This window comes from Haliotis cracherodii, unplaced genomic scaffold (genome assembly GCF_022045235.1).
Source record: "Haliotis cracherodii isolate W230 unplaced genomic scaffold, xgHalCrac1.p SCAF_16, whole genome shotgun sequence".
Taxonomy (NCBI): domain Eukaryota; kingdom Metazoa; phylum Mollusca; class Gastropoda; order Lepetellida; family Haliotidae; genus Haliotis; species Haliotis cracherodii.
In genome coordinates this window covers 17,309,966-17,333,817 of record NW_027266271.1, presented here as the reverse complement: position 1 = coordinate 17,333,817, position 23,852 = coordinate 17,309,966, and the positions used below count along the sequence as shown (strand labels likewise).

The 23,852-nt window shown below is 40.0% G+C and overlaps 1 protein-coding gene across 5 annotated transcripts in view; it reads right to left on the bottom strand.

Moving 5' to 3' along the window:
• LOC139463886 (protein TANC1-like) overlaps positions 1–23,852 on the bottom strand; it is a 170,087-nt gene that overhangs the window by 35,828 nt on the left and 110,407 nt on the right. For all 5 annotated transcript variants that reach the window (XM_071245298.1, XM_071245297.1, XM_071245299.1 and 2 more), the window contains exon 5: positions 1,308–1,547. In XM_071245298.1, the coding sequence (XP_071101399.1) occupies positions 1,308–1,547 (240 nt within the window). The remainder of the gene's footprint in view (positions 1–1,307; positions 1,548–23,852) is intronic.

The following is a 23,852-nucleotide window of genomic DNA, read 5'->3' as shown; positions in this document are numbered from 1 at the left end:
TATCACTTCAAATTGCCCAAGAAGTAATTCATCACACCACCAAATTGCTGAAGAGGCATTTTTTTTATCAGTGAATATGGCAAACGAGACTCAAAGGACTCATCTCCTTTCTTATTATCGATCAATAGAACAAAACACAAGGTAAAGGGCAATAACAGAATATTGCTTTCTGGGCCATGGAAATCATAATGTTTGTCTTAAAGCTAATCTAACTTTTTGCTTTGAACTGGATTTATATTTTCTTCAGACATGTTCATTGTCCAGTATCAAAGTGGTTACTACAAAAAAAAAGCCTTAAGTGTTAATTAAACAAATTTGATTTTTGTAAAAAAATTAATTACTGACCATATCCAAATTACTACGGTACGTATTAATACTAAAACTAAAACAATTGTTCAGGTTCCTATGACTTTTGGGTCAGACAAATTTCACCTAATTCAAGTAACCATGGTTATATAGTACCTTATCTTCAAGTTCAGCCAAAGGCTTTCTTTGAAATGTCAGATATTACAAAACACCATTGTTTGCTCGGGGCTCCAAGTCATTCATAATTTGTTGGCGACCTCTAGCAAGGTCGGCAAAAGCTCTAATCAGAGTTGTTTTTCTGTTTGCAAATATTAGAATTAGGGTTGCCATTGCCTGTAGTTTGCAAAATGTCATGTAATAGACAGCCATTTCAATCAATCAGAAAAAGTGAAGTTAAAAAAGCAGCTGCCACTTACACAGTGAATTTGGAAACAAACAGACAAAACTTTTTCAAAAGGACTTCCTTACTTTTTAAATTTGGGTTCCACTTTAAACTTGTATAAATTTACAAATCTGCCGACTCCCAAAAACTGAAATGTAATACCTTTTTTTAAAATTAAAAGCAGTGTTTGTTTTATTCCACTGACCAGAAGTAGATAAAATGTTAAAAAACAACAAATCATTTACTGTTATAAATGAATATTTAGAATTAAAACCTGTTAAAAATTTATCTTTAAAACACAGCAAATAATGACGAGTCATTAGAAGAAATCAAAAATAATATTTCTCCTGACCTACAGACCAGCATTTTTGGGTAAAAAAAATTGTAATCCTCATCATGAAGAAACAGTTCTTTTAACAGAAGCATTTTTGTGTGGTGCCTTGATATGGTTTCACTTAATCCAAGATTCACTGAAAGATTTCCTCTGTCAACATGCCAACGTAAGCCTGGGCATAAAAATAATTAACTGATGAACATATCAATGGTTAATGTTTCAAAGGTAAATAGACCCTTGATCCGGTCCTGCTGTCCTGTTATATTGAGCAACATGTATATTCACCATTTAATTCCACCAAAGTGTCATCGTGATCATAGTCAGCAATGTTATCAAGATCCGTTGCCACGGCAACGCTGACACTGCTCATGTCCGGTGATCCCAAGGCAGAGTCGCTGCTGTAGTTCTGTTCAGAAGAGGGGTATTTCCTTGGTGGACGAGGCAACATGGGCGACGTTGGGGATGCAAGTGGCTTAAACAGCCGAGGCTTGGCTGGCACTGGAGGCTGAGCCAGTTTGGGAGAACCTGCAACAAGAGCGACTGAGTGAGTGAGTGAGTTAATATCTAATGCCACATCGACAATATTTCAACCATATAGTAATGAGAACAATCATATGTCCATAAATAGTATGCACAACAAACAGTGAGTCGAGTTTTACTCAGAATCTCATGTTCGACACCAATAAGGGAATCGAACTTAGACCTTTAGCCTGGCAAGCAAACCTTTAACCAGTAGACTATCCCATGGGGCTTGCATAAGATGCAAAATCATTGACCTGTCAAATCAAAGTTGCAAGTAACTATTTTATACTAAAGATAGCTAGTATATCATGAAATCGTAAAATTTTGGACATTTCTAAAGCTTTTCATCAGTACAAGCTTTAAAACTGACAATCGTGAAATTTTAAAAAAAAATATGGAGAACATGGTTCCATCCTGATCTGATCAATATCAGTCCAGAATGTTGCAGTAATGCCTCGTAAATAAGTAATAAATAAATATATAATATAAAAAATGAGTCATGCCTTGGATACATAAACTGATGGATAATATATGGATCTATTTAAGTAAAGAACATGAAATATACTCCAGCAAGCTTACAAATGAATTAGTTCTTGGGACCATACTGAGGATGTCCCATACTGAGGATGTCCCATACAGAGCCTAAACAAGTTGTACTTTTTAAGACTTGTCCAGAGAACTAACAGAAACCATATTTCACCAGTCCTCAAGAGTTTGTAGCTAGTTCTTCCTGAAAGACACAAACCTTTCATATGTTCACAGTTTTATTCAGTTCCAATTTGTAGCAAAATTGAAGCATTGAGAACTGGTTCAGAATTAGAGCCCTAATGCTACTAGTCAATGAGGACTACCGTCATTGGACGTTTGCCGTCCTCAGCACAAGTGAGTCGGCTTGGGCTAGTGGTCTAGGGTGAACTTGGAAGTCTGACGTATCCTCCAAGGCCTCTAGCAGCCTGTGTTTAGAATGTACTGAACCACACAACATTCAACCCAAATCCAGGAAGCACTGTTTGAGACACAGCCAAGAAAACAAAGCCTCACCCGGACCTGTTACTTTTTTCACCCCATCTTTTATATCAAAACACATTTCCACTTGCGCCTTCAAAACTGGATCTATTCCATCTAAATTTACCTTTCTAAACATGTCCCTTGATTTAAGAATGTCAAGTGACATCAAGTGTTTGATCGACAATCCTGCCACAAAAAAAAAAAGAAAACAGCCTGAATCGATACGATGTGCCACCATCTGTCAAGTGTTTAAGACGTTTGTAAGAGTTTCGCAACAAAGCCCATGGCAATTCCAGTTCTTTTGAAGACTAACAACCTTCGGAGGAACAAAGAAAATTCATCAGAAAATAAGAAGCTTGAATCCAATGATAAATGAAGCCCCAATTAAAGGGTTTAACACTCTTGGAAACCAGGATACAAAAATACTCAGAACAAATAATAAAATCTTGCCCCATTTGATGCCTGTACATGCATCATTTCCTGAACACTACCAGGGGAATAACGAGATGTGCTGGTTCAAATTGATCGGTCACCCTCTGCTTAAACCATTTCAACCAATGTTCCATTCACTGTAAAAGCGTGATTTCATGTCTGCAAGTTTGTTTTAGTGGCTGCTCTAAAAAACCAAAGCCAAGTCCAACATCTAATCCTTGTCTGCAGACACAGGTTAGAAATGGTCTCCAGCAACCCATGCTTGTCTCCCCCGTGAAGATCTGGGTTAGAAATGGTCTTCAGCAACCCATGCTTGTCTCCCCCGTGAAGATCTGGGTTAGAAATGGTCTCCAGCAACCCATGCTTGTCTACCCCATGAAGATCTGGGTTAGAAATAGTCTTCAGCAACCCATGCTTGTCTCCCCCGTGAAGATCTGGGTTAGAAATGGTCTCCAGCAACCCATGCTTGTCTCCCCCGTGAAGATCTGGGTTAGAAATGGTTTCCAGCAACCCATGCTTGTAGTAGGAGGCAACTTACGGGATCGGGTGGTAAAGCTCTCTGCCATGATTGATGCATGTTGTGATAGCCCAACTGCGTAGCTCAATGATCATGATGTCAAACAAATTGGATTGTCTGGTCAAGAATTGATTGTTTACACAGAATTTTGAGAAGAGACTCTTTAGCAATTTGGGGTGGTTGGGTAGCTTAGTGGTTAAAGCGTTCACTCGTCACCCCGAAGACCCAGGTTCGATTCCCGACATTGGTACAATGTGTGAAGCCCATTTCTGGTGTCCCCCGCCGTGATATTGCTGGCCTATTGCCAACAGTGGCATAAACCCATACTCACTCACTTCAGTGAGTAGGTTTCAGGTTCATTAAAAATATCAGAGCTTATGAATGATGGGAATACTTCCTGAACAAGTGACCAAGGTGAAAACTAGAACAGTGTTCGTAAGTACTAGAACACCAGAAGACGCTACTTCAGCACCGTTTCCTCAGTGACCCAGAAATCCCCAAGAACCACTTCCAGTCTGAAGACATTACTTCCTGTTCACACATGTAAAGGGTCAGGCATCACAAAGATAGGTTCAGTCAGGACCATATTACACAAATCTTTTTTGCCTTTTTTTAAAAACCCTGGATCATACTCCTAAATCCTTGGAAAAAACAACACTAAAGCAAGCAGGATAACTTTACAGTTGATTCTCTGTGAGTCTGTGAGTGAGTGAGTGAGTGAGTGAGTGAGTGAGTGGGTGAATGATTGAATAAGTGAGTAAGTGAGTGAGTGAGTGAATAAGTGAGTGCGTGGAGATAGTGAGTGCGTGGAGATAGTGAGTGAGTGAGTGCATGGAGATAGTGAGTGAGTGAGTGAGTGAGTGGAGATAGTGTGTGCGTGGATATAGTGAGTGAGTGAGTGAGTGGAGATAGTGAGTGCGTGGATATAGTGAGTGAGTGCATGGAGATAGTGAGTGAGTGAGTGAGTGAGTGGAGATAGTGAGTGAGTGAGTGGAGATAGTGAGTGAGTGAGTGTGCATGGAGATAGTGAGTGAGTGAGTGAGTGTGCGTGGAGATAGTGAGTGAGTGCGTGGAGATAGTGAGTGAGTGCGTGGAGATAGTGAGTGAGTGAGTGAGTGAATAAGTGAGTGTGTGTCAGACTTCACACATTGTACCCATGTGGAGAATCAAACATGGGCCTTCAGCATGACGAGCGAACACTTTAAACCACAAGGCTAACATCATAGCAACTGAATGAAATTGTCCCACATTGATGTTCTGGGACCAATGGGTGCTCCAACAAACAGAGACAGGGAGATCCTGCTGAGAAGCATCGATCTTTCAATATCAGTCACACTGACACATCAAAAGACATATTTGGGTCTGATTCTCCTTTCATTTTGAAAAGAATCATTTAGGGTAAATTTAAAAATGAGTACAAATACTACCAGAGGGTTCCAAATCCACTTTCGCTGAACATATTGGACCATTATACACTTGACTAATGAGACTGATTTGGTCAAGATGACTGGTCATGGGCTGGTCAAACAAATCTTGGAGAAAACCTATAACTCAATAACCTTAAGCTGAAGTTTCCCGACAGTCAGGGCTTGGTAATTAACCTCTGAAATGTTCACATACAAACTTAAGGCTACATAGCCAGGAAACCGGTGCTAGCATGTTACAAGTGGTCCAGCCTCACAAGGAAAGTGTTGATGGGATTTCTACTACTGTTTAGGTGGTTGAATAGTGAGTGATGCAGCGATGTATTAGGATTATTACAATATGAGAGAGAGAGAGAGAGAGAGAGAGAGAGAGCAAGAGAGAGAGAGAGAGAGAGAGAGAGAGAGAGCCTGCTGGCGACTCAATCAAAGGACACCATGACTTGTTAATCAGGAAAGTGGAATGGTAGGATCCAGATTAATGGCTTCCACTGGGTATCCCAGCATGTGGAGTGAGTTTGGTTTAACATCAAACTGAGTGAGTGGTTGGGGTTTTACACAGCTGCTAGACATGTGCAAGCACCACCACAGCTGTGTAACATCCAAACAGGGCTTCAGACAGCGTAACCCATGTCGGGAATCAAACCCAGGCCTTCCGCAAGACAAGCAAACGCACACACCACCAGGCTTCTCCAGCACCCAATAACATCAAAGTGAAGTAATGGGGACACGGTTCACATAAACACCATCTTGGATTCCAACCCAAGACCAGTGGATCTAGACATCTCTAACAGAAACTTGTTTTCAATATTTATCCATCTACATTACATAAATTCTTCTCAAGCCAATGCAAATGAAATATGCTATAAACAGTCAATAAGATTAAACTTATCCATGACGGCTGATACAAACTATGGAGCACATCTATCAAGGCGATTCAAACTTAAGAAGGGAGTAGAATAAGGAACAAATCCATGTTTCACTTTTTCTTTCCTAAGCCATGACTTTTTTAACTTGATCCCCAAAGGCACCATTGATCGGTTTCCAATGATAGAGATTGTGACACCCAGCCTGCACAGTCTGGCACTGACAAGGTGCATTAGCTCCCATAGCTACAATGTTGCAAATTGGATTCCCGAATAAACAGTAATACTGAAGATAGGGATCTGTGCTCTTGAGAAAATGGATTTGGTTTAATTTCTTCAAATGCTGAAATGGATCTGATATTATCAATACTTTTTCTGTCACTGTTGCCATCTGAAACGCAGGCATCATTTTTTTTTCTAATTCCAGCTCTGTTTGACATTTTAGTATTTGTGATAAAATCGTGACATTTCACGAACTATGCCATTAATAGGTTTTGCGTGATTTATTTCAGTCAACAAATTAATAAAAAGTAATTGCACGTATATCATGGCTTCATATTAGTCTGGTAGTTTTATTTGCAAAGATGTGGTAAGTATCTTGTATGATATACAGTGTAAAGGCCCATAATGAATTGCAGGAGATTCAGCCCCTGCTGACACAGCGATGGGCGGTCACCAAAATGTATCCGAACTATCGAGAATGGGGGCATGAAAAAAATTAGCTCTATTTTTTCAACAAAATTCCTGCCCCCACCCTCCCCGTACCAATGGCCACTCCTGTCCCTTATATATCATATATGAAGCAGAATTTTTTAAGACATTTTTTTCTGATTGCTCGATGAGTGTGAAAGCCATTGGTGGTTTGTTGCACAATGTTACGAATAAGAATGATGGCTTGGAGGGCCAGGGCTGTATAGACTTTTAATGAGTGAGTGAGTGAGTGAGTGAGTGAGTGAGTGAGTGAGTTGGGTTTTAACAGTTTTCCAGTTATATCACAGCGTGTCAGCTTAATGTGGGAGGAAAGCCCGAAGTGATGCAGGTCTCAGACGTTTACCACTTCGGTGAAACCCAGGAGCAGGTATGGTGCTGACAAACCTAAAACCACAATTGGGGCGAACCAGGATTCGAACCCACAATCATAGCTTTCTGGTGTGCCCAAGGAATTCTTCTCTGCACAGTGAATCGTGGCACCTTAGACGACCAGGCCACCTGTGCCCCCATAGAATTGAAGAATGACATCACATGACAGAGTAAGTCATGCTACTGTGCTTCTCAACAAAGTGGGGTATTACTCCCCAGTAGATTGGCCGTAAAGTAAATAATTAGTTCCAGATATTGGACAGAAGAGATGATATCCCAGATTGGTCCAATCACTATAGAACCATTGTGGAACCACACCAGGCAATCCCTGCATCTCACCATTAATGTTTGCATGTTTCCAACTGCAATCAAGTTGGCGCCAATTAACTCTTCCCACTTCCCTTTAATCTGTGGGTAACAACACCCCTGTTACGGAGAGATTCTCAGGAGAACGGTTTAATGAATTTTCCATTATGAAGAGCTGCCCAGTTAAACTGCAGGTGACACTGGCTTCAAGAATCACAAGGTGCCAGGTTCACATCAAGGATCTGCTCTCAACAGCTGTGTTTGGACAAATAAAGAAACGTTTCTCATCGCCATGCGGATCATTTTAAACCTTGTGGGTCAATATTTTCTCCTAACCCCCTTTCAATTCCGAATTCAGTCATTCCTAATTTTCTGCATTGAAGATTTGAGTCTTCAATTAGAGTTATCTTTCCTTTACTTTGTGTAAAGTACTTTCAACAGTTTCCTTTTTTGCACTAAACACCCTTATTTTAGTGTCATCTTTCATTCACTCTTTGAAATCCAGACCATATACACAAAAATGGTAAAAAGAGCACACACAAAAAAAGAAAGAAGAAAGGTCACCTTGCCATTTTCACAATCTTGAATTGATGACAAACGTTTTTTGGGGTGAGGCCTTACTCTCTGGACATAATGTAAAATATCACAAACCCAAATAATTCTCACAAATGATTTTTTACAATTTCCCTAATTCATATTGAATCCTTTGGAATGCGTCCATGGTGGGACAATATTAGGCACTTGCCTCGAGCAAAAATCAGCACAGTGTCAATGGTTTCCTGGGGAAGTGGTGGGAATATTGAAACATAAAGATGTTTTCCTGGCATCAGGGCATAACATCACACATAATACTCCATCAGCCCCAAGCAGGGTCACACCAAGTACCATCTTTTAACGCCTTTGGTATGACGCGGCCGGGATCGAACCACCCTCCTTCTGCTTTCTGCGCAGACATCCTAACAAAGAATGTCTAAATATCACAACATAACACTAAGAAAAAGTAAGAACACATCAGAAATTGCATGACACTCACAAGAAACCAGTGGCAGTTTAAAAGCGTAGGACAACAAATGTGAATCTAGATGTACGTGCGGCGGGCCAGCTATAACACAGGTTGATGGTGGAGTGGGAGCTGATATTCATCAACATGCACGTATATCCCACAGCAAGAAACAAATGATTGTTTAGCATGAAAACATCTCCATCCTAAGACAGAGGGATTAAGTATCCCCATGAGAGTCTGACACTTTAACCCTTCCACACCAGGAGGCTGTAAAGTGTGTTGTGGTGTGTGTGTGTGTGTGTGTGTGTGTATGACCTTTACATAATGCGTGCGAGCGATTATGGTTTTTAGCTTTTAGCAATATTCCAGCAATATCACGCCAGGGGACACCAGAAATGGGTTTCACACATTGTACCCATGTCGGGAATCGAACCCGGGTCTTTGATGTGACGAGCGAACGCTTCAACCACTAGGCTACCCGACCGCCCTTCTACATTATGCGACTACATTTAAAAAGCATAATGGAGATGATATGAAAAAAATTAATCATTCATGGAATCTATTCTGGTATTGTGACAAAGTAAGATTAGAAGTTGAGCTGTGATAAATGTTTACTTATTAATGATGTTCCTTGCAGTTTAGATAGCTTTCACCATTAATCTGGCATTAATTCCTCACCAGCGTCTTCAAGCCATCAATGTAAATGTCAGTATTGTCATTGTCTTGTAGGATGGTACTTTCAAGCAATCCATTTTCATTTTATGTTACGCCATAAAAAGATCATATCAATAAAACATAAAAATAGCACATCATCAGAATACATAACACACATGGCAGGGAAAGGGTTAAACATCAATGAAATTAACACTTTATTCAAACCCAAACCAAATAACAGTAAGTCTAGATTGCCTCAGCTCTGAAATAAAGCATTGTTCTGGGCTCCGTTTGGATCATATTTTTTCTAGTGTAGATATACAATTATAAATAACATTGTTATATTTCTGGGTCTAAATTTTTGTCTAGGCTGACCCCCCAAAGCATGCCTCATCAGTAGACGGAACATTTGGTCAGTGAAAGGGTTAATCAAGGCTGACACCAGCAGGACATGGATCTCACAGCCTGGGGACCTGTTCTACTGGGCAGAGAGGAAGTGGCAAGTGGACACAAATAGATGGCCAAATAATCACCCCTGTCTGATCCGACTTTTTCTTATCGACACCTACAGGCACAACATGGAAATGATAATAAACACAGCCACAGAAATCAGACTGTGATGGCCAGTGTGATCCATATCACTAGGCGATACAGGTCATATCCTAGGGGTTGAGCGATTGGGCTGGGATGGAAGAGGATATATGGGTGTTTTTGACCACGCAGGTTGATATAGCTATTATCTTGCTGACTTTTATATGACATTTGTTGATCTATTGATGGTCTGGGATTGGTACCGACTATGTGGTTATAGTAACTAGATTATATACGGCAAAAGCTATTACTGTTGATGGTAATAGCGGATATCCAGCGCAACTACCTGAAATGTATTCAGGGGAGAATATTGGTGAATATTATCTACAGTTTGAACGCAGACTGTAATACCAATGCCATTAGTTAATCATAAATGACTTTCTGGTTTTGTTTCAATGCTGGTCATAAATATTCATGTTGGCAAAAAAAAGGGGTGAACTGGGAACGTTCCCATTTTTCTCTTCACAAACCAAATGTTCTGCACATACAATGCCATATTTTCCAAACAGGAAATATGTGAAGGTCATTTGGTCAGCACTTTAACACATGTTGGATGGAGCACAGTGCATAGTTGTCAGGATGTGTATCCCGAACACAAGGATGACTGACTGACTGACAGACACCACAGCTGCCAGCATCGGAACCAGCTGAATAACCCAGTTAACACCTGACCAACGAAGGCTGGTGCTACCAGCCCACCAACCAGTTAACAGCTGACAGACCAGGGTCAAATGAGTGTAATTCACAGTTTTCCACTCAGATGTAATTCACAGGTGATTGGTTGGTTGTTTTGTTGTTTAACTCCGCACTCAGCAATATTCCAGCTATATGACGGCGGTCTGTAAATAATCGAGTCTGGACCAGACAATCCAGTGATTGATATCATGAGCATCGATCCACGCAATTGGGATCGATGACATGCATCAACAAAGTCAGCGAGCCTGACCACCCGATCCCGTTAGTCGCCTTTTACGACAAGCATAGTCACCTTTTACGGCAAGCATGGGTTGCTGAAGACCTATTCTACCCCGGAATCTTCACGGGTCAATTCACAGGTGAGACAGACCAAGGGTAATAACAGGTGAGACAGACCAAGTGTAATAACATAGTGTGACTTTGTTCGAAATATGTTCACCCAGCAGTGAATGGGTACCCGGTAGGATGAGATGGTAATATGACTGCTAACCTTCTAGCACCTGATAGGCAGCTTGGGTTGTTTTTTCTCCAGGTTGTTGTTGCACAAAACAACCTTAGCGCCACGATGATTGTAAGTCTATGTTAAGGTATGGGAGTTATGATCACCTTAGCGCTAAGAGCACTTTGTACAATGGCATCCCGGGAGCAGAGAAAGAAAATTGAGTGCACACTGATCCACTGACCGGGGTGATAATGATGTTAGCTCATTGAGCTTGCTTCAACGGATGGACTATACAACATTACAAATATCCCTATATCATCATCATCATCATCATTAATAATTATCCCGGGAAAATCTATATTATCAGCAAGGATTCACTTGTCGGGTATGATGCCACACAATCAACCAAGTAATCGAGTCTGCCATATCATCAGATCCATTAGGTCGGTCACCTCATAGGACAAACATAGATTGCTGCGGACCAATTCTAACCCTGGAAACACCACAGCATCTCCATAGTAACTAACACAGCATTCCTGTAGCAAGGCCTTGAAGCTTACTTATTTATCAATGAATGAAACACATGGGCAGAATGGATCAAGAAAAAGCAATTCACGAAAGCATCCATTTCTCAAAGCTATTTACAACTAACAAGGTTAAAACTCCATTCACCTCAAGTAACACATGTATAGTACTGCCTGTTCTTTCCATACATAGTAAGCACAATTGGTGAAGCACAATTGGTGAGGCACAATTGGTGAAGCACAGTTGGTGAAGCACAGTTGGTGAAGCACAATTGGTGAAGCACAGTTGGTGAAGCACAATTGGTGAAGCACAGTTGGTGAAGCACAGTTGGTGAAGCACAATTGGTGAAGCACAGTTGGTGAAGCACAGTTGGTGAAGCACAGTTGGTGAAGCACAGTTGGTGAAGCACAATTGGTGAAGCACAATTGGCGAAGCACAGTTGGTACAAGCTTCTGATGCAAAAATATCCAAAAAATCCCATTAAAGACAACAATGCAGGTCTAGATTTCTTCAGTTTCTACAAATAAAAAGATTCCCTATGCTACTTTCCATCACACTCTAAAATAAAATTTAAAAAAAAGAAAGTTAAACTATTTTTATTCAGATGTTGTACATGAGCCTATAGTGGTACCTATGGACCATGTTGGGGCTATCCATCAACCCAGACAGGTGCTTGGACTTCACTCAGCCCTGGCCCCCAAATCATCCACTGTAAACAAAGCTGCTAATGGTTCCTCCTTGGTAATAGGTTAGATCTGTTTGGAAATTCCGGAGCCCATAATAGCTGTACACTATTTAGTGTTGCGTGCATGCTCCTGAAACACTACTGTGGAACCGGAGGTGTGATGTCTTCAAGGAATGCAACAGTCTCTTTCAGGAATGGATGGCACAGGAAGAGAGCATTTTGAAAGAATCTGGCAACAACCCTTCTCAAAGAGGAGAATTAAATCTACACTTTGATCTTAAACTCTCCAAAAAATTCTTGTTTCGGATTACAAGGCATCTAAATTAAGGGTTTGCAGCTAATTATATAGGGAGGAGGTTTTAGATTTGATCTTAAAGTTTTAACCACTTTAACTTTTTTTCAAAATTGAGCATGATTATAGGGTGAGATTTATCTGCTCATCAGCAATATGGCCTATTGAACTGATAGTGGTGATTGATAAACGGTTCTTTGTACAGTATTTCAGTTACATCACGGCATGTCAGCTGTACGTCGGAAGAGAGCCCAAAGTGATGGGCATCACTTCAAACAATTGGTGGTACGATGCTGACAAACCAAGGTTCATAATCAGGCATTTGACCCTATCCCCAGCAGATCCTGGCACAGATGAAACTTGGCACACAAGAGTGACTGAGTTTGGTTTAATGTCACTTTGGACAGTATTTCAATAATATCCCAGAGGATCCCAGAGGAAAGCCTGAAGTGATGCAGGTCTCAAATGAAAGCCATTTTGGTGAAACCCATGAGTATGGGTATGGTGCTAACAGGCCTAGAAACATGATCTGAGAGAACTGGGATTCAAACCCAATGGAACACACTTTGTAGCGCCTTATAAAGACGATTGGGCCTCCTGTGCACACAATAGTGAGTGAGTGAGTGAGTTGGGTTTAACGCTGCCCCTAATAGTATTCTAGTAAGATCACGGTGTGTCAGCTTAATGTGGTAGGAAAGCCTGAAGTGATGCAGGTCTCAGACGTTTACCACTTCGGTGAAACCCATGAGCACGAGTACGGTGCTGACAAACCTAGTAACATAATCAGGGCGAACCGGGATTTAAACCCACAATCATAGGTTTCTGGCGTGCCCAAGGGGGCGCCTTAGACGACTGGGCCACCTGTGCCCCTGGCACACAAGAATTAAAGTCTGTGTAGTGAACACTGAACATTTCTTGCTTTAATGTATTCATTAATTCAGCATCATTTCTAGCAGAGTACTAACAGAGTGAAAGGTGAGGTGAGGTAAGGTGAAATGGAGTCCAATATTATTGGACTCATGTCGATTTTATAGTGTTAGCCCTCTCAGATACCATGCCGCAGTTAAACATGAATGAACCCCACTCAGACTCCAAGTCGACCAGTCCTTGTTTTAGCCCCTTAATGCCGAGTGCAAAGTAGGGTTACAAAATGTACCATCTTTTAAAGTCTTTTGGTATGACACGTCCGGGGATCAAACCCCGGACATTCTGCTCTCCGGTTGGATGCTCTACCACTAGACCACAGAGGCGGTCAACAGAGGGAAGGATACACAACATCAAGCCTTATATGATACATATTGGGTGTCTAATCTATCTATCCACATACAAGACTGACAGGAAATGGCACCATATAGGAGCTGATCTGGAAAAGAAATGGTTTTCCTTTGTGGCTGCATCTGTCATCAATCAAAGAGAATGTTAATATTGCCACACGCTCATACATCATATTGACAACTGTCGACTTGAGACCAACAGATGACAAAATATTCCATCCTAGCCCTTAGTCACCGTGCTGGGGAGTAATCACTTGAACCCTGGACACCCCAAAAGGTCAGTCTGGACAACGAGGAACCAATGAGGCAGGGACGAGAGACAGTAAAGATAACGATTACCTTCAATTCATCTCCCTATCACTGTATCTGAGAAAATTCACCACTAGTTTACACCCATGAAGTATAATCCATAACGTCCTGTTTCCCATCAGTGGCATTTATAGATAGACATGAGCTACGGGTTGTAATTCCCTCCCACGGACAGAGATTGATGATGAACTAAGGATGTCCTTCAAGAAAAGCTGGATATTAATAAAAAAACAATGTATCTTTTTTTAATACACGTCCTTGACAAAAATAGCCACCTTCACTGATGCATCTTTAATGAGATAAAGAAAAGGAAAAACACATTTACAAATGCTGAATTATTCCAACTGAAGCAATATCAAATGATACCATCTTAATAAATAATGACCTGAATCAGGTGTATCGTTTTTCTCCAAAGTCACAAATGAAACAGAAATACAAGCATGACAATATTACAAATAATTCACAAACAAACTCACAACGGACATTCCAGCCCAAATTGGCCTCGCTTCGTCAGCTGTGAAGCCTCCTGTCTGTGATGGAGGTCGACATGAGGCTATACATTGCTACAATATGGTAATATTATGCTATGCAAATATCATATCCTGGGCACAAGCGGCATAATCCCTCCAGAACAGTAATAAAGTCCCTCAGATAGGAAGGAGCATAATTGTTGCAGGAATGAGAATCTCAGTCGGAGAGAAGGACCTGGCCTGTGTTTGACATGAGCATAGGTCACGACAAGGATCGCCAGCTCCTTAGTCATGTAGATGTCATGTTCCATTTTATATGGAAATATTGGCAGACTGAATCTGACATTTCTTTAGCATTAGTAATCCCTCAATTTGAAACTGCAATAAACAAATTATTTGTAAATATGTTGCAGTCAACTGGGGATGAAATAAAGTCGAATGCAGATAACAGTGTTTATAATGAAAGTCGTTTATCACAGATGTTTTGTACTCTGCCCCCGGTAGGTGTTTATGTACAATAAATTTCTTCTTCTTCTTCTGGAGGTTATTTATGCTATCATATATGAGAATAGGAAATTTTGATCAAACTGTTTAATTTGAATTGAACAAACTGGTTTTAGAACTCCTGTGATGCTTTCCCAGAATATAGAGAAATGACATTTATTCAGATACTGAATACATAGATATAAGAAACTTAGTTGGATTTGTTGGAAACTAATCAACGAGGTCAAACAATGTTCATTCAGACATTGCTCTATTGTCTGTTTCCCATTTTGTGACTTAGCCCAGACAATGTACAAAGTACCTTGAAATATTATCACTGTGTCAATCGGCTAACCATTAACTGATAAATTGATAAACAACATACGATAAAAGAGGTGAGGTGAGGTGAAATTATTGCACTTATATAACCACGGCATGTACGTGTATGTGTTTGTGTGGCTGCTTGTACTAGTCCGGACTGATGCTGATTTATAGTGCTAGCTCACTGAGATATCATGCCACAGTTTAACATGAATGCCCCACTCAGACACAGTATACTGACTCATAGCCGACAAGTCCTTGTTTTAGCCCCTTAATGCTGAGCGCCAGACAGGGTAACAACAAGTACCATCTTTTAACGTCTTTTAGTATGACGCAGCCGGGGATCGAAATCCGGACCTTCCGCTCAACGGGCGTACGCTCTACCACAAGACCATGGAGGCGGTATGATTTAAGAAAGTAGATTTGATCAAACCTTTTGTCCAAGTCCTTTTCCCTTTAAAATCATATTTGGTTCCGAATGTTCCATTTTCTTACAAATATTTGTTCTGGACATGATTGATTGCGAACAAACCTACACAGACACAGACACAGCCACTCTATGTTCCAGAGTAAGTATCTATACAAACACAATCATATCTCTGGTAGGCCAAAAATTGATTTTGACCTAACAGTGGCCATATTTTCTAAAACACACAACAGAGACTATCGGCTTATACATTTCCTTCAAGAAATGCCACACTGTTCTGCGAAATGGCACAGAATCTAAGCGGATTTCTGGTGAGACATGAGACATCTTCAAAGTGTCTGCACTCAGTAGTTGTCAATTCTCTGAGGAAGTACTTATTACTGCCAAGTGTGATTGTGGCACTGGAAGAGACGGAGAAATAGGGGGACCTCCCTGATGGTGATGTTGAGATGATGTTGAGGTGATGTTGAGGTGGTGTTGAGGTGGTGTTGAATTGGTGTTGAATTGATGTTGAAGTGGTGTTGAGGTGATGTTAAAATGATGTTGAGGTGCTGTTGAAATTATGTTGAGGTGGTGTTGAGGTGATGTTGAAATGATGCTGAGGTGGTGTTGAGGTGGTGTTGAGGTGATGTTGAATTGATGTAGAGTTGATGTTGAAGTAATGTTGAAATGATGCTGAGGTGGTGTTGAGGTGATGTTGAGGTGATGGTGATGTGATGTTGAATTGATGTAGAGGTGATGTTGAAATGATGCTGTGGTGGTGTTGAGGTGATGTTAAGGTGATGTTGAATTGATGTAGTGATGTTGAGGTGATGGTGAGGTGATGTTGAATTGATGTAGAGGTGATGTTGAAATGATGCTGAGGTGATGTTGAGGTAATGTTGAGGTGGTGTTGAATTGATGTAGAGTTGATGTTGAATTGATGTAGTGATGTTGAGATGATGTTGAAATGATGCTGAGGTGATGTTGAGGTGGTGTTGAATTGATGTGGTGATGTTGAGGTAATGTTGAAATGATGTTGAGGTAAAGGGGGTCGGGGAGGGGGGCAATGAGCAATACCTGCACACACACAGGGAGTATTTCTGACATACCAGCAGACAGATCCATCACCCTCAGGGGGGCATGTCCATTAGATAAAGCCATTGACTACATACTGGGTAATTTGGAGTTATCACTGGAGAGATATACTGTTCAGCTCAAAGTGATATATATTTTGGTGGACCTGACCACGAAGGCACTGCAGGATTGTGTGTAAAACGCATGTCCATTAGATAAAGCCATTGACCAAATACAGGGTGATCTGGAGCTATCAGCAAGAGAGAGATAAACTCCACAGTTTGTTTATTCTGGTGGACATGGCCATGAAGGAAGTGCAGGATTTTGTGTAAAATACAAACAGCCATGTCCTTGAGATAAAACCATGCCACTGACCAAATACCAGGCAATTTGGAGTTTATGGCAAGAGAGAGATAAGCTCCAAGTGACATTAATTTGGTAGACATTAAACAGAAACTGCAGGATTCTGTGGAAATCTCCAACCCTGCAGCTAAGAATGATTTGTACAACCCTGTTAGCCTTGCTCCCAGGTTGTACTGAAAGAAAAGTCCATGCATGAGTAGTGATTCTATCTTCCTAATAGGCAAGTCTAGACATGTGGACAGTACAGGCCCCCAGACTCTTATAGGGACAACTTGTTCTTATTATTCACATTATCTAGAACTTATGATTTGAACTAATAATTTTTGCCTTAGAGACTTGTGCAAGTCTACACACACACACACACACACACACACACACACACACACACACACACACACACACACACACACACACACACACACACACACACACACACACACACACACACACACACACACACACACACACACACACACACACACACACACCTGGTGAACACTGATTTTCAGTGGTCCATTCAGATGATATTCGCAACTATTTTGCCCTTTACATCAAATATTAATCTGTTTGGGATGATAATCAAGACTGGTTCTCTGCTTGCATTGACAATTTATATTTGCTATATGTCTTCATATCCCAAATGCATGAAACGATTCTCATGAGGTCAATCACTCAACTATTGACAGTCTACCACCATGCAGCAGGATATTTGCTGAATGTGTGACTTTAAACAACCTGTAAGATTCATCCTAAATGAGGATTGTTGGTTTAAATGTGTGACCTGGGTGGTTGTGTAACATTGTATTCAAAGACATGAATCATTACTCCCTCTATCAATCACTGATGAGGATAGAAATGGAATTTGGCTGACTGTGGCATAAAACATGATTCACTCACTAACTCCACATGGCCTTTAATCATGTCTGTTTTAAGGAATGAGATATCCATCAGCTGATATCAATTATCCAACCTGATACTGTTTAAAAAATTGTAGTTGGTTTTCATCACAGAACAAATTTCACAAAATATTTTCCTTCCTCTAAGAAGTTGTTTAAAAAGTTGGGCATCGCTGCAAAAATATTGTTATTATCACAAGATTAGTGTCAATCCTTTTGAAAATAAGCAGTGATGGTTACACCAATTTGAAACACAGCACATAGGCGTGGCGCACGATTAAGTTCAGAATGGGCAATGATAGCTCTTAATGCTCTGGCTATCTGGACGTCATCACAAAGCATGTTTTGCTAAACTCACCATTTTTTAAAAACATCTATTATCACTGAAATAAAAATCCACTTCAGAGGGTTCTTCTACACTATGGGTGAACAAAAGCAGGGTTGTATTAGAATAATGGTTTTTAACTTATGTTATTCTTGGTGCTTAGCAAGCAAACATTTCAAGTGGGGAATATTTCGATTAGATGTCAATTTTTTTGTGCCATGTTTCACATTGTAGCAAAAAATAGAGACATTATCAGGAGAGCTGTGTCAGTTTTATGAAGACCAGTTGTCATGACCTCATGAGTTTCATATCACATGCCATCTTCAAAGCGTATGACTTGTGTCATGTTCCTTACAGAAATCATGAATAATGAAACTGTATTTCCTGTTTTCTGTGATCAGAATTGCAAATACCAGGCACATTGCAACCGAGCAACTTGGGCAAAATAAGTCTGCCATTCATTGCATCAGAGAGAGTGGTTGTCAATACAACTGTGTGAGTGGCGGGTGCTACTGGTAGAGCAGGACAGGCTTACCCTTTTCGTGAACACCTGGTGTCATATCTTTTCAATGTCCCATTCATATATTTTCTGATTATTCCTGGTGTTCACGTTTTAAATTTTATTCTTAATTCTACCATGTCTTGACATGGGTACCAAGAATTGACTTCCCAAATTGTATCAGAAGTTTGTTAAAAAAGAACTTTTACACAAACATTTCAAGATCTTTACACCAAAATATATATTCCTTATTGCATGTGTTTGCAAGGCTGCCACTGATTGGGCAGAATACGCTCATCTTTTCGCGAACACGTGGCATTATCATTATTTGATAGTGATTCATAAACACATGCTTATGTTTGTTTGTTTGTTTGTTTGTTGTTTAACGCTGCATTCAGCAATATTCCGGCCTGTAAATAATCAAGTCTGGTCCAGCCAATCCAGTGATTGACATCATGAGCATCGATCCACGCAATTGGGATCCAATGACATGGATCAACCAAGTCGTTGAGCCTGACCACCCGATCCAATTAGACACCCTTAAAAAAAGTATAGTTGCCTTTTTACAGCAAGCATGAGTTGCTGAAGACCTATTCTACCCCGGATCTTCACAGGTCGATAAAGTCAGAATCGACCAATGGACTTTTTGAAGAGATTTTTTAAAATGATTACGGAAATGTTTTTTTTTGCTTTTATTAAAATGTGTTTGCTCAAATAAGCATTACTATCTGAAGTATGTTATTCCAAAGACAGAACTGTTGAGTCATAACTTGTCTTTGCATTTTCATGGACTAATTTCTTCTTTATTTTGATTTGTCAGCTTTTGTTTATGTTATTTCTAATAATATAATGCATGTTTGCAAAAACATTTTCATAACAAACACTTTGTCAAATGTTTAATTAACATGGTTTCCTCCTGTGATTTGGGTTTCCATAGCAATTGGAAAGTTCCGATTGATTTTCCCACAAAGATCAGAACCTCTGAAAAAACTGGAAAATTACAGCAAATTATTTGGTTTGGGAGAAACGGGCATGGGAAGCTGATAGTCCTGAATACGAAAGTGATATGATTGGTTGATAAGTTAGCAATTGCAACCAATCATCAAAATTATGGCTGATAGAGAGATGGAATTCAATTTAGCGAAGGGTCATTGTGCGAGAATGACGATACCAAGGGCTCATAACTGCCCGAAAAATCTGAAACTGCATCAAATATCTGTCAGCACTTTGACCACATTCTGAAAGCCTGGTGGCCAAATTCCAACACATCACGTCTCTAATGGTTCCCGAAGTGCCACAGAGGTAAGCATGGCGGACTCCTGCTATCAAAAGAAATATCCAAAATGGAGGACTTTAGCCAATTTTCTGATGGCGTTATTGATTCTAAGTGCCGGAGTCTGAACAGAAAGTTCTCAAAGGTTGGTAGCTGGGGCTTTGCGAAGTTATTTTCATAACAAGTTTGTTTTGTAACACTCTGCTTTAGTGCTATCATGACCCTTCATTAACTTTCCCTCAACTTGTCGTTTATTGCGTGCTGTGTATTTCAAGACTTCATTTTGAGTTCCTTAATATCTTTCATGCTTCCAGAGTCCTGTCAGAGGTATAAATATCAGTGTTATCTCAGTCACGCCATCAAGTGATGCTTTTTTGTTATATCTGGTATTCTTTAACCCTTTGACTTTTGTAGCTCCATAATATAACACGTTTCAAATAGTCATAGCGCCTTTGTGTAACAGGGCACATAGCATAATCTCTGTGACACTCCAACAGTATAATGTAAACTATAAATTAATTTTAGCGCTATGACTATTTTAACGCCAATAATATAACAGATTTATGACATGATCTTAGCACTATAACTATCATAACTTCAACCATTCAACATAAACTTATGATAGTTGTAGCATAAAATGACTTGGCTCTATGACTATCGTAACGCCAATAATAAACATAGAATTACGATGATCTTAGCACTATGAATATTGTAATTCCACTAACATAACATACGATAATCACAAGGCAGCATGATGTTATTCTTACGACCATCGTAACTCCATCAATATATTAAATTTACGTTAATCGTAGAGCGAGGTGATATCAGTGCTACAGTTATCGTAACTCCAATAAAGTTACAGACTTACGATAATCACAGTGAAGCATGATCTTAGCTCCGGGACTATCATAACAACAATAACAAAGAGTTACGATAGTCACTAAGATCATGTTGTTGGGACTTACGATAGTCATACCTGAACTCAATCTACCCATTTAACAATCAAGTCATAGCAGACAATTTAACAATAAAATCATTCAAAATTGGCATCTGACAGCGACATCCATCATTTTCAACAAATATTGTTTCCTGCGTGATTCCTTGTTGTCTTACTAATGTTATTTAGACAAGACAGATAATACAGTTAATCTGCTTTTTGTTTTGTTTTTTGTTCGGTATTAATGCCGCACTCAGCTATAAGTCGTATATGGATACGATGACATGCATCAACCAAGTCAGCGAGCCTGACCACCCGATCTTGTCAGTCGCCTCTTTCGACAAGCATAGTCGGTTTCTACAGCAAGCAAGGGGTGCTGAAGACCTATTCTACCCTGGATCTTCACGGGTTCAAAATACCGATAGCCGGAACTGACTAGAGGTAAATCAGCTTTATCCCAACACCACCATCTTGAATTAATGCACCTTAGCACAAAGATACTGCCTTCCGGAGTATTCAGATAAGTTTTTATATCATGAAAGAGCCCCACGAACAGACAAAACCATTAAAAGTAAACTACCTCTGACGTAAGTAAATTTTTTCCCATTCTCATCCATGTTAACACCATAATGCCTCACGCTCACATCAAAGATAGGGGAAAAAGTCATCTGTCAATATTTTGATCAAAAGATTTCATAATCATCCAATCTTGACATCATTGATTCGATCGTATTCCTCAAGTTCAGGAATAGATTTTACATTTCCTAATCACTCGGATCTGTTTATAAGGGTCATATGCAATAATCAATGTCCCATCAACAAAGGCTGGTAATACATCAATGCTATGTATAGGTGTACAACTACAGTGATCGTCAAACATGATCAATTATTCGTTGGGTCACGTGGATGGCCTAATTGTACCACTCAAGTCACTTACAGTGATAGAGCTGGCTGTCCATCAAACCTTATTAGTCTCGCAGTAAAGTGGTAGCATATAGTAGATTGGTAGTTTACGTGGGTTGTCTGGTCGAGTACAGACGTGCGCTTTAGTGCAGAGCATTGGGAGAGATTGTCTGGGTGATTGGTGAAGTGGTACCTAAATCCAGTCCGCTCACATTCAGAATCTCTTGAGAAAGTGTCCATTAAAATGAATAAAGGTCTCAGCTTCTGTAATATGTTCAGCTGGGATTGATGACCGATACGCAACTTTATTCTGAGGTCGTTTATAATATGTCAGTTCACTAGTATTGCATTTATACCCAAACAGGTCTGAACTGCTTTAATTTGGAAAAAAAATATAGAGGTGAGTGAGACCAGATTAAATCCACTTTGAACAGTATTTCAATTTTATCACAATGGTCAGTTTGATGTTGGTGGAAAGTCCAAAGTGATTGAGGACAATGTTACAATGTGTGGCCATGACTGTAGTTAGGAAAATTTGAGGTTCAAATTACAATGATTTTAAGATAATTTTTTTTTATATTTCACTTATGCGTAATGGCAGAATTGCGTTCAAAATATTAAAATTCCGTCAAACTCGTAACAGTTACCATCTCGGAATTCCCTGCATTCAATCTGAACAGAGAGCCATGACCTTGCCTCACACAAACCAGGCTTGTATACTCCCCAGGGAGCTGAGAAAGAAATCTAAGACTACACTGACCAGGGTAACATCAGTGTTGGCGTTTTGAGCATGCTTCAATGGATGGACTAAAGCACATTACAAACATCCATTCTTCATCATAATCATCATCATCATCATCATCATCATCATCTACCATCTGATCGACATATCTAAAGGAAAGTGGAAGCCTGATTTACAAACCAACCATTCGTCCTACTTTCCTGAAGACAATTTATTATCAAAATTAACTGCGCCACATCTGTGCGATTCTAGGCTGTAATACAACCGGAATAAACACATCAGTGTTGTCAAACCCTAGTCATCACTTTAGCAAAGACCAATATTGACAAAGTGTTAATATCGTGCCTATAATAAACTTTCAATATCATGACTAATGCTCTCCACAACTAGTATTATTGAAACAGGCATTAGGCATGTCCAGCAATGAGCCTACCAACAAATAGCACTATGTTACGATTGGGACAAATCTGTCTATTAGGAAAAACCTTTCCGCTAATCATCTGATATAACGTGTTCGCTCGCAAGCAGGTTTCAGTCTGCAACGGCAAACACAATCAGCAGACTGGTTGACTTTCGGCCAGTAAGTCAGGTACGTCATAAACCAAGCAAGCCTTCAAACGCCGTTTGATAACCGATGAGTCAAACAGGTGAAATAGGGTTCCACATCTTTGAACTTGGCAGTGCAATATTGGTATTGTCAAAATTATTAGCTCCACATCTTCCAAACAGGATTAAAACAGACGCTCCAACTCAGCGTCAGTCAAAGGGTTTTGTTTAAAGTTCACTCCACACTCTTCAACCTCCGCCATGGGAGATGTTTTGTGGGGTGAAATTAGTTCTCTCGAAAATGTGTTTGCAGAAGATCTCAATTAATTCCATTCTTGTGAAATCAATATCTAAATGCTGAAAATGTAAATTTTCGCTAATGAAGGCACATAGATTGAGCCAGTAATACTTAAAAAGCTCATCTAATCCCATTGAAAACATTCATTAAGGATAAACAGATTAACTGGCGAAAGAATATTCATGTATGCAAGCTTCCCAATAATTGAATCTGGTAATAACAACTGCCTGAATTAGAGACAAAATTTCAATATTGGAGTAATAATAGTTGGACATCAGAACAAAAATAGCAACCTGAAACGCCATGATCCTGTCTCCATGGAATAACACCTTTTAATCTACCATATATCTGCATAATTATAGGAAAAAAACATGGAGGTTATCATATATTTCTACTCAAGGATATTAAGAGTCGGCAGTATCTGTGGTGTTTAAATACTTACATCATTAATAGGGGGCATGGGTGGCCCAGTCATCTAAGGTGCTGTGATTCGCTGTGCAGAGTTGCGTCCCTTGGGCACGCCAGAAACCTATGATTGTGGGTTCGAATCCCAGTTCGCCCCAATTATGTTTCTAGGTTTGTCAGCACCATACCCGTGCTCGTGGGTTTCACCGAAGTGGTAAACGTCAGAGACCTGCATCACTTCGGGCTTTCCTCCTACATTAAGC